At 48.0% G+C, this 11,202-nt stretch overlaps 1 protein-coding gene and 1 pseudogene across 1 annotated transcript; both read right to left on the reverse strand.

Moving 5' to 3' along the window:
- Positions 1–3,419: 3,419 nt before the first annotated feature.
- Positions 3,420–5,631, reverse strand: LOC119289748 (annotated as a pseudogene).
- A 2,655-nt stretch (positions 5,632–8,286) lies between these two features.
- On the reverse strand, positions 8,287–11,142 carry LOC119287953 (NAC domain-containing protein 66-like). The gene is made up of 3 exons (XM_037567567.1): positions 10,795–11,142; positions 10,333–10,664; positions 8,287–9,076 (listed from the first exon to the last, which is right to left on the reverse strand). Exons 1-3 carry the CDS (start codon positions 10,964–10,966, stop codon positions 8,348–8,350), a joined length of 1,233 nt encoding a protein of 410 aa, XP_037423464.1. The 5' UTR covers positions 10,967–11,142; the 3' UTR covers positions 8,287–8,347.
- Between the last annotated feature and the right edge of the window lie 60 nt (positions 11,143–11,202).

Here is an 11,202-nt window from a genome sequence, read left to right on the forward strand (position 1 = left end):
TATGCCTGTGCAGGTCCCTGGAGAAAACGGTGCTCAAAATGACCAAAATTTCGAAAATATGGCTGCTTTTGACCCTATATTGCATGTTGAGGAAGAAGACAAACCTGGCACAGATGACGAAGGAGATCCGGCGGCGCCTGCCACCCCTGCACGCGCGCAGACCTCAGATCGCGCTCCTGACGGCTCCAGTCCTGGATCCAGGGAGGGCCACTCCCGTGCAGCCGCGTCAGCTTCAGGCGGGACCAATGGCGGGGCCAAATCCCCCTCGCACCACGCGCCAGCGTCAGGCGGGACCAGCGGCGGGACCAGATCCCTCTCGCACTGCGCGCGCGTCCATTCACGGTCGGGTAGCGGATCCTCTGCGCCGGGTCGGACAGGCGACGCCCATGTGCCTGCGGGAGGGCAGCCACACCAGAAGGCACATGATCCCCTGCGTGTATGACGACAAATCAGTCCACTGCATCAGCAGATTCTCCTGGATCCTCTGTGGCGAGTATACCAGCGGTGCAACCAGAGGTTTCTTCACGTGTTATGACCTGGCTACAGAAAGGTATACGAAATCCTAAAATTAGGAAAGATGGAACTATACCATATGGAATGTTGTGTATTTCAGGAAAACCAACATCGTTGAACAGTGCACTTGATGATCCTAAATGGAAGGAGGCAATGGATGAGGAGTATTCTGCACTCATGAGGAATAAAACTTGGCATCTTGTACCAAATCAGAGAGGTAAAAATATTATTGATTGCAAATGGGTGTATAGAATTAAGAAGAAAGCAGATGGCTCCATTGACAGATATAAGGAACGTCTAGTTGCAAAGGGCTTTAAGCAACGTTATGGCATTGACTATGAGGACACCTTTAGTCCCGTTGTGAAAGCTGCAACTATCAGACTTGTGCTAGCTATTGTTGTATCCAGAGGATGGAGTCTAAGGCAACTAGATGTACAGAATGCGTTCCTGCATGGTGTTCTGGAAGAGGAAGTGTTTATGAGACAACCACCTGGGTATGAGAGTAAGAAATTGCCACAGTATGTCTGCAAGCTTGATAAAGCACTCTATGGTTCAAAGCAAGCACCCAGAGCATGGTATTCCAGACTGAGCTCACAGTTAAAATATCTTGGCTTCATTGCCTCCAAGATTGACACATCCTTGTTTATTTATAACAAGGCAGGAGTAGTCATTTTTGTGCTTATATATGTTGACGATATCATAGTTGCAAGTTCTTCACAAAATGCTATTAATGCTCTTTTGCATGATTTGAGCTCAGAGTTTGCCTTAAAGGACCTAGGTGATTTGCATTTCTTCCTAGGTATTGAAGTCAAGAAAACTCAAGATGGCATTGTGTTAAATCGGGAAAAATATATTCTTGAGCTTCTGTCTCGCATGGGGATGAAAAACTGTAAGCCAATGCCTACACCTTTATCCTCCTCAGAAAGTCTCTCAGCATATGAGGGTGAGCCACTTCAAGAGGAGGAGAGTACAAGGTATAGGAGTACTGTGGGAGCACTACAATATTTAACCCTCACACGTCCAGATAACTCATTTGCTGTCAACAAGGTTTGTCAATATCTTCATGCACCCACTTCTGCGCATTGGTCAACTGTAAGAGGATTGTGAGATATGTGAAACATACTATGGGAATAGGACTTCATTTCAAACGGTCTAATTCCTCTCTTGTGAGTGCATTCTATGATGCTGACTGGGCAGGATGTAGTGATGACAGAAGATCAACTGGAGGTTTTGCAGTGTTCTTTGGATCCAATCTTATCTCCTGGAGTGCTAGAAAGCAAGCTACTGTATCACAGTCAAGTACAGAAGCTGAATATAAATCTTTGGCTAATGCAACTGCTGAAATCATTTGGGTTGAATCACTTCTTGAGGAATTGGGGATCAAGAAGAATCGTATCTCATGTTTATGGTGTGATAATTTGGGAGCAACATATCTGTGTGCAAATCCAGTGTTCCATGCCAGGACAAAGCACATAGAAATTGATTTTCACTTTGTGCGAGAAAGGATTGCAGCAAAGAAACTTGAAATTCGATTTATTCCTTCTAAGGATCAAGTGGCCGACGGTATTACAAAAGCACTACCAGCAAGACCATTTGAAGAATTCAAGAGTAATCTTAACTTAGGTTAGTTAAGATTAAGGAAGGGTGTTAGAATATAGATGTTGTAATCTCAATCTCCTTCCTTCTCTTGTATTCTACTCAAACTCCTCTTGTATAACCTTGTACGTCAAGGCAAGGGTTGCGGCCAGGTATCAATATAAACACCACGCGGCTCCCTCGATGGAGTAGGAACGCTTGATATCTTTCACTTTAAACTATCAAGTCTAGTTTAATTAGATCGTGTGACGGAGTTATGACAAAGTTTTGGCATCAGTATGGCATCATGCATATGCACACGATACATGGACCGGCCGGACCGGGCGTGTCCTACAGGGCATCATCATGCATGCGCTAATGACCTAAGGGCATATCCAACGACCAACGTGGTGCCTCAAAACGCCCGTAAATTTCCGCCCAAGCAGTCCGGGCACTTTTCGTTATACCACGGGTTACCTCAAACACCTGCTGAGCAATCTGCTTGCCTGAATTTCACTAAATCGGAAGAAAACTTGGGAGAGCTTTGCGGGAATCCAGACACCATGCGAGGCTCCATTCGCTCATTGTCAGTTGGATCACATGTCCTCACAACCCCTGTGTTTTGTCCTCTTGGTCTATATGGCACATCCTTGTTGTCCTAATTTGGTGCACATGGTTGGATGACCGGCTCCCGTATCTATGTTCACGGACACGTCCGAACACGTTCACGGACAGATAATGATTCCAATTTTAAGAGACGTTGGTTGGAGATGCCCAAACTCATGCATGGCAAAGCCACACGCACAAATAAAAAGCCGAGGCCAAGGATTCTCCCTCCACTGTGATCCCCTGGCCTGCAGCAGCTTTGCTGTGTGATCTCCTCCAAGAGGTCGGCTCCCTAATCATCACGTCGGCCAGCACCCGGCCACTGTGCACGTAACTGCTCCCGCATGCACCGTCGGCCGCCACTACGTTGCCGTCGGGGATCGGGCGTCTAATGATGTTTATTAGCAGCACCTAACACCCCACCACACTCGTATAAGGACAGAAGAATAGTACGTACTAGGAATTCTAGGTAGCAGCAGCTAGTGGGTGAATGATTGAGCTATGCTTGAGCTGAGTAGATAATGAGAGACTTCTTCAGCACTGGCACAGATCAAATATGCACTTTTTTTTCTTTAATAAAATCTTTTTTTTCTGTAATGACACCTTCTTTTTTTGCAGGCACTGTATGACACCTTTTGTTTAGACGTATTGACTCTATGCATCTTGCTATGTACTCCCTCCATTTCATAATTCTCGTTGTGGTTTTAGTTCAGGAGTACTAGAATCTGCGCATTCAATCGGTGCGATTGTATTAGCTTGATATATGAAAATTTCCTTATAAACAAAAAAGGCAAGTTTGGGCTAGGACGGTGTCAGCATCCGACAGCATTAAACCAGGTCATCGTCAAGTCTGCGTGTAGCGATGATATGGGCCACGCCAGGCTCCACAGGTCGCTGTCGGCGGCCCCGATGACAGAGGGAGTGTGTAGCGTGCCACCGCCGGAGTAGGAGGTGGCGCCACCGAGCTTGTGTGCTATGTAGGACATGCCGTTCGTCGTCTCGGCCAGCGCAGCGTTAGAGAGGCCGTTGAGCTCGTACGCCGCCAGCCGGTCAAGAGCGTCCCAGTCGCGGCCGTACTCGTTCGGCGGCGGCAGGAGCCCGCCGGGGACGACGTGCTCGAGCGGCGGGAGCTTCATTAACTTGTCGTACAGGGTGCCGGTGCCGTTGTTGCACGCGCTGTTGATCAGGTGGTCCAGCGCTGACGATGATGGGTTGGTGGGCTTGGTCTCCTGCTTGCAGGATGTCGTCGCTCTGCGGCAGGTGCTGCTGCTGGTGCATGTGCGCCTTGGCCTTGTCGCTGGCGGCGGTCACCGCTGACGAGCAGTTGCTCTGGCTGTACTCCATGGCACCGGCGCCGCCGCCGTTCTGGTGCTGCACGACGATGTTCTTCTTCCTGAACACCCGACAGATGACCCACCCGTCCTCCTGTGCCGACGGCGACTGGTCTCCGGCCACGCCGCGAACCTGCGCATGCGTACCATACGGAGATGACACCGTCAATTCGTTTACAATTAGATCGATCGGTCGCTACAAAGAGCGAAAGTCAATCGACTAGGCAAGTGTGCCGCGACGTGCTTAATTACATGCGCTTACTTTTATCGTAATTAGAGTAGGCTAATTATGCACGGTGTTGAATTATCTCTGGAAGAAGGTACCCCTACTACCGAAGCCAGCTCAAAAGGTTTGTCGATGGATCTCAAATACATCCATGCATGCATGTACGCCCTTTATAAATAAAAACATGCATGCATGCACGTAGGGTTTGACCATAGAAAAGGCTCGGTAATGGAGGTTTGTTGGCAGTTTGTCATGTGCCGGTGTCTCCACGAGCAAAGGTCCAATATTCCACAAGTAGCAGAGTAGCAGACAGTATGCGATACTCCCAAAATATAATCGCAGTTGACTTTGCACGATCTTTGATTGTGTTCTTATTTTTTAAAATTTCATGATTTAAAAGGAAGACTAAATGGGAGTTAACTCTATAGTAGCTTTTTATAACTTCTCGCTGAGCCTACTATACCCAGTACCCACTACTTCGATCCACCCTTTCCGTGACGCCGACCCATCGAAAGGAAATCACAGCTCCCACTCGCAAATTAACCCATTACATCATGTCATGTGTGTTCCCATTCCCAACCACCACCCGGACATAATCTTCACTAGACTTTGTCGTCTACAGTCGCGTATGTGCCACGTGTAAATACACAGAAAGTATGTGTGTACAGTCTGGAGTTGTAGTATAGCACGTACCGGGAATGAGTTACTGGAGTTGTAGGTGGCGTCGCCGGCCGTGGGGTTGACAGGGACGGCGTCGTCGAGGCGGTACTCGTGCATGATCCAGTCAGACTTGTGGCCACGCGGGGCACGACCCTTGTAGAAGACGAGCGTCTTGCGCATGCCGATGCGGCCGGAGCCGGCCGCGGAGTAGATGGCCTTGTCCCGGCCGGTGGCCTTCCAGAACCCGGCGGCGGTGGCGCGGTTGGTGCGCGTCCCCGTGGGGTACTTCTTGTCCTTGTGGCTGAACAGGTACCAGTCGTTCTGCGGGCCCGTTCCGATCCGGCAGCGCTCTGCATGCGGTTTCCCATGGCAAATTAGTTCTCCATCCATACAGGAGTAGTACCAACATGCAAGCTGGCATTGTGCAACGGGAGTGTAGACGATGAACGAAGGAAACTCATGCACTGACCTTGGATATCCCATGGCTCGAGCTTGTTGAGATCGATGTCGGGGATGACGTCGAGGTCGATGCGCTGCGAGGCCACCTTCTTGGCGAGGTAGTAGGTGAGCAGCTCGTCCTCCGTCGGGTGGAATCGGAACCCCGGCGGCACCACCGACTGCCCGTTCACTGAGATGCACATGGTTGATGGGTGAGTCTCCGCCTAGCTATAGCCTACAACTAGCAACAATCTAGGTGATGGTGTCGAGTCGAGGGGAATGAAGTTGTTGCCGGTGATGGGGTGCAAGGAAACAATGGCAACGGACGGGGGATGGTTATATATAGCTACTGCCAAGCTAGCTAGCATTGTAATGGGATTAGTTACGTTGGTTCGAGAGAAGTGCCACCAACCTTGAGAGGGAAACGCCAAGGCCCCCGCCGGCATGGAGAGAGAGAGAGAGAAAGAGAGAGAGAGGGGAGGGGGGAGAGAGAGGAGGAGGGGGAGGAAGAGAGGTCCGAGAAAGGACACGCGACCTTAAAAATCTCCACGAAAACCACACCCCAAACCGAACTGATTCCCTTTGCGTCGCCGCTCTCCCGGCCGGGTAAAATCATCAGGCACCACAGCATGGCCAGCATAATTAACCACCACGGCAACAGAACAGCACCAACAGCGCACCTTCGATCAGCAACAGGAACGGTCGATCAATATGTGTGTGCCAGCCGTCTCTCTCTTTCCGTTCATGTTCACGGTTGACGTTGTCATAAATTATAAGAGGAAATTAAGCAGCAGAAAGTAAAAGATGTGCGTGCACCAGCCGTTTCTCTCTTTTCTTTCATGCTCATGCGTGATGTTGTGATAAATTAAGAGGAAATTAAGCCTCGCAAGGTACTACTACTAGATCGTGAACTTTGCCATCCGACGATCCATCGAGGTTAGCTATTGGAGGGAAGAAAGCCCAGAGCAATTAGTGGAACAGCTTTCTTGACTTCTCTGGTAAACCGATAAAGAAACGTGTGCATATGCATGGATATTGATTCTGCAGCTCGGTTGTAGGGTTCGGCCCTGCTGTGCATATCGGTCTCCTGCTTTTCCCCCTACAGGAGCTAAAAGCCAGGATGGAGACCAGAAACTGATAGAAATAATTGCCTTTGAAAATTATGGATAGCATAAGTCGACACAGGAGAACAATGGATGTTGACTTTGATATTTCAAGATATACTACAACTGTGCTAGTAGTACCTACTTCACTGACCAAAGTAAATTCAGAAAAATGTAAAAAAAACAAAAAAGTCTGAAATTTTTTGTAGATGTTTGTGTTAGTGTCGCAAGCATGATATTGACAAAATTTCATGCGAAACGGAGCAGCAGTGTTTCGTCAGTGAGAAAACCAAAATTGGGGTGACATTTGTTTTTTTTTTTGCACAGACCAAAATGCTTGACATTTTTGTCTCAAAATTTCTAGGTAGCATTTGGATGTGACTAAGATCGCATAAAAAAATCTTGATTTTTTTTACATTTGAAAATTATTTTTGGGAGCTAAATTTAATTTCCGGTTTTGTACCATATATATATTCCACTTGGAACCACATTTGAGCAATTGATGAGGTGTCCCTAACAAAATTGCTAGTACACCTCGCAAAAAGAAATTGCTTTTTTTAGGGTATCAAAAAGAAATTGCTAGTACAACTTGTCCAGGACACGACGCTCTGAACAGATGTGCAGGTGGAGGACATATAGTACTCCTATGCTTTTATATTCCTGCGTCTTCCATATCACGTGTTCCAAATAGCTAGGCTAGCTGCGCGCGCGGTGATTAACCGTTGCACGTACGCATGGCATGCACATACGCATGCACTGATGGGCGCACCTAACAGTGTAGCATGCACGGCACTGCAAGCTCCACTCGTTTCCGACTTCCTCCCACCCGTACGTCCACGCATGCACTGATGGGCGCACGTTGTTTTCCCGGCCGCATAGCCCCCAGGGATAAGCCGTCAAGGCCGAACTATATTGTTTATCTTTAGTGACAATAACACATTACAAGCCTTTCTGGTCTTTCTGCCACTCAGATAGATTACTTGGAAGGTTAAACCCAACCAACATACAAAAATCTATCTTAGAGATCAATCATACAAATGTGGCTAGTGCAAGACTAATAGATCAGAGAGCATGTACATATACAAATCATGCAACAAAGAACCAAACCAAACTAATAAATAATCTATATATATTCTGGTCTTAAAGTGATAATTCATTACGCTGAAAATTACATCTGATTGATCACAGTCATGTTAGACAGCTCATGAGATATTTGTATCGAAGAACGGGGGAGAGATGCCACAATGTTATTGCTTTTGACCCATAGTCCAAGGCTCGCTACCCGCACATGGTCATCGGTGCAGCAAAGTTCATGAGGCAGCGGTGCGAAAGTTCCGGCATATTCATGGTTGGAGAGTGGGGTATATAAAGGGGTCAGGACGAAGAGGCACTAGGGAGAGGTGTCCTCCAATCATGGATGTTTGTGTAGTCTTTGGACATATAGGGCCTCCATCATCTTAGGTTAATTATCTACTTCTACTTCTCTGTATCACATGTAATATTGTCTTTGGATAGGACCTCCTCTATCTTAGGTTATTTATCAGTAAATTACGAAAATCCACCACAATTGGGTCGAAGTTATCAATGCTTCAGGAGAAAAAAAAACCACCAGAAAACATGCATTTTGGTGGGTGTTCGATGACTTCTGCACTATTGTGGTGGTTTTTTGTAATTTACTCGTTATTTATGTACTTTTACTTTTTTTTGTATGACACCTTTTGTTTAGACGTATTTACTCTACGCATCTTGGTATGTACTCCCTCCATTTCATAATTTTTGTTGTGATTTTAGTTCAGAAGTACTAGAATCTGCACATTCAATTGGTGCGATTGTATTAGCTTGATATATGAAAATTTCCTTATAAACAAAAAAGGCAATTTTGGGCTAGGACAGTGTCAGCATCCGACAGCCTTAAACCAGGTCATCGTCAAGTCTGCGTGTAGCGATGACACTGGCCGCGCCAGGCTCCACAGGTCGCCGTCGCCGGCCACGGTGACGGAGGGAGTGTGTAGCGTGCCACCGGCGGAGTAGGATGTGACACCACCGAGCTCGTCGGCGATGTAGGACATGTCTGTCGTTGTCTCGGCCAACGCGGGGTTAGAGAGGCCGTTGAGCTCGTAGGCGGCGAGCCGGTCAAGAGCGTCCCAGTCGCGGCCGTACTCGTTCGGCGGCGGCAGGAGCCCGCCGGGGACGACGTGCTGGAGCGGCGGGAGCTTCATGAACTTGTCGTACAGGGTGCTGGTGCCGTTGCGGCACGCGCTGTTGATCAGGTGGTCCAGCGCTGACGATGACGGGTTGGGGGGCTTGGTCTCCTGCCTGCACGATGCCGTGGATGAGCGGCCCATATAGTTGAGGATGTGGTCAAGCGCGTCGTCGCTGTGCGGCAGGTGCTGCTGCATCTGCGCCTTGGCGTTGGCGCTGGCGGGGGTCACGGTCGACGAGCAGTTGCTCTGGCTATGCTCCATGGCACCGGCGCCGACCAGCTTGTTGGACGCTGCGCCACGACCGCCGCCGCTCTGGCCAGCTTGGTGTTGCACGACGATGTTCTTCTTCTTGAACACCCTACAGATGACCCACCCGTCCTCCTGTGTCGACGACGACTGGCCCCCGGCCATGTCGTGAACCTGCGCATATCAAGCTTAATTACATGGAAGTGAATCCTCTAACATTAAGGAGGGAAGTCACCTAAGCTGCAGTGCAATCTTGTGCGAAACAAAGAAGGAAAGTCAGGGACACTGTAGCAAATATTGTATTTAGCTGCTGTAATAGGTTATGTGTGTGGTTACTGTTCATGTAAATAAATTTAAAATTAATTTTATTGCATCATACTTTTGTTTGTATGTAATTTTTATAAATGTATACAATAGATTTGTAATTTGCAAATTAAATCAAGCCATTTTAGCCTTAATCATATGGATGCGAAGGAGAAAAGTTAGGAAATTGTAGCTTAGGTGACTTCTCTTCTTCATGTTAGAGGATCCACTTCCTAATTACATGCGGTTATTTTTTACAATTTTGTGAAGTCTGGTTATGTCTCAGTCGGTACTATATTCGTTTGATCTTACGTGAAGATCCGTGCAAAATTTTCTTTTTAGCTTTTTCCTTTTTCTTTTCATATACTATGTCATTTGACTAAGACTTAGTTAAATCTTAATCGATTGCGACCCAGCCACACACTATTTTTATTGTAATTAGAGTAGCTAAGCTAATTATGCATGGTGTTGAATTTGCGATGGAAGGTACTCCTACTACCGAAGCCAGCTCAAAAGGCTCAAAAGGTCTTTGTCGATGGATCTCAAATATATCCATGCATGCAGTCATCATAGAAAAGGCTCGCTCGGTAATGGAGGTTTGTTGGCAGTTTGTCATATGCCGGTGTCTCCGCGTGCAAATGTCCACTATTCGACCAGTAGCAGACATATATGATCGTAGCCGATTGTGTTCTTATTTTATAAAATAATGATTTAAAAGGAACACTAAATCGGACTTATAGCTTTATAATTTTTCATAACTTCTGGTCGAGCTGCCACCGCTATTTAAATTTTAATTTAACAAATATCGATTATGTCTGCTCGCAAGTATGTGCGTACAGTACGTACATTGACCGCACACATGCACCACTCGCGAGCTATTTCCATCCCTGTCGGCCACCGTGCATGCATTCGCAACATACTACTCCCTCCATTCCTAAATGTAAGTCTTTGGAGAGAATTCATTATGGATCACATACGGAGCAAAATGAATGAATCTACACTCTAAAATGCATCTATATACATTCGTGTGTGGTTTATAGTGAAATCTCTACAAAGACTTATATTTAAGAACGGAGGGAGTACAGTAGAATAGTGTGAACTGGAAGTAGGTGGTACAATAGACGTACCGGGGATGAGATGCCGGAGTAGTAGGAACTTGCGTCGCCGGCAGCAAAGACGGGGTTGGTCGGAGGGGCGACGGCGTCGTCAAGGCGGTACTCATGCATGATCCAGTCCGACTTGTGGCCGTGTGGGGCACGGCCCTTGTAGTAGACGAGCGTCTTGCGCATGCCGATGCGTCCGGAGCCGGCGGCGGAGTAGATGGCCTTGTCCCGGCCGGTGGCCTTCCAGAACCCGGCGGTGGTGGCGCGGTTGGTGCGCGTCCCCGTGGGGTACTTCTTGTCCTTGTGGCTGAACAGGTACCAGTCGTTCTGCGGGCCAGTTCCGATCCGGCAGCGCTCTGCATGCGTTTTTCCATGGCAGATTAGTTTACCATCCTTGAGTACTGAGCGCTACTCCGATCACATGCGTGCATTGTGCACTACTACTAGTCTACTTCTCGCAAGGGAAAAGGGAAGGAACTCACAAACCTTGGATGTCCCATGGCTCGAGCTTGTTGAGGTCGACGTCGGGGATGACGTCGAGGTCGATGCGCTGCGAGGCCACCTTCTTGGCGAGGTAGTAGGTGAGCAGCTCCTCCTCCGTGGGGTGGAACCGGAACCCCGGCGGCACCACCGACTGCCCGTTCACGGAGATGCTCATGGTCGATGGGTGAATCTCACACACACACACACACACACAGCGATCACAGTAGGATAGATAAAGAAGACACTACTGTAGTTGGAGTGAAATGCTCCACCTCGCTATAGCCTACAACTAGCAAGTAGCAACAATTGATGAAACGATCTAGGGGAGGGAGCAGGAGGGGAATGAATATGTTGCCGGTGATGCGGTGCAAGGAAACAATGGCAACGGACGGGAGGTGGTTATATATAGCA

This window comes from Triticum dicoccoides, chromosome 4A, assembly GCF_002162155.2.
Source record: "Triticum dicoccoides isolate Atlit2015 ecotype Zavitan chromosome 4A, WEW_v2.0, whole genome shotgun sequence".
In the NCBI taxonomy this organism is placed as follows: domain Eukaryota; kingdom Viridiplantae; phylum Streptophyta; class Magnoliopsida; order Poales; family Poaceae; genus Triticum; species Triticum dicoccoides.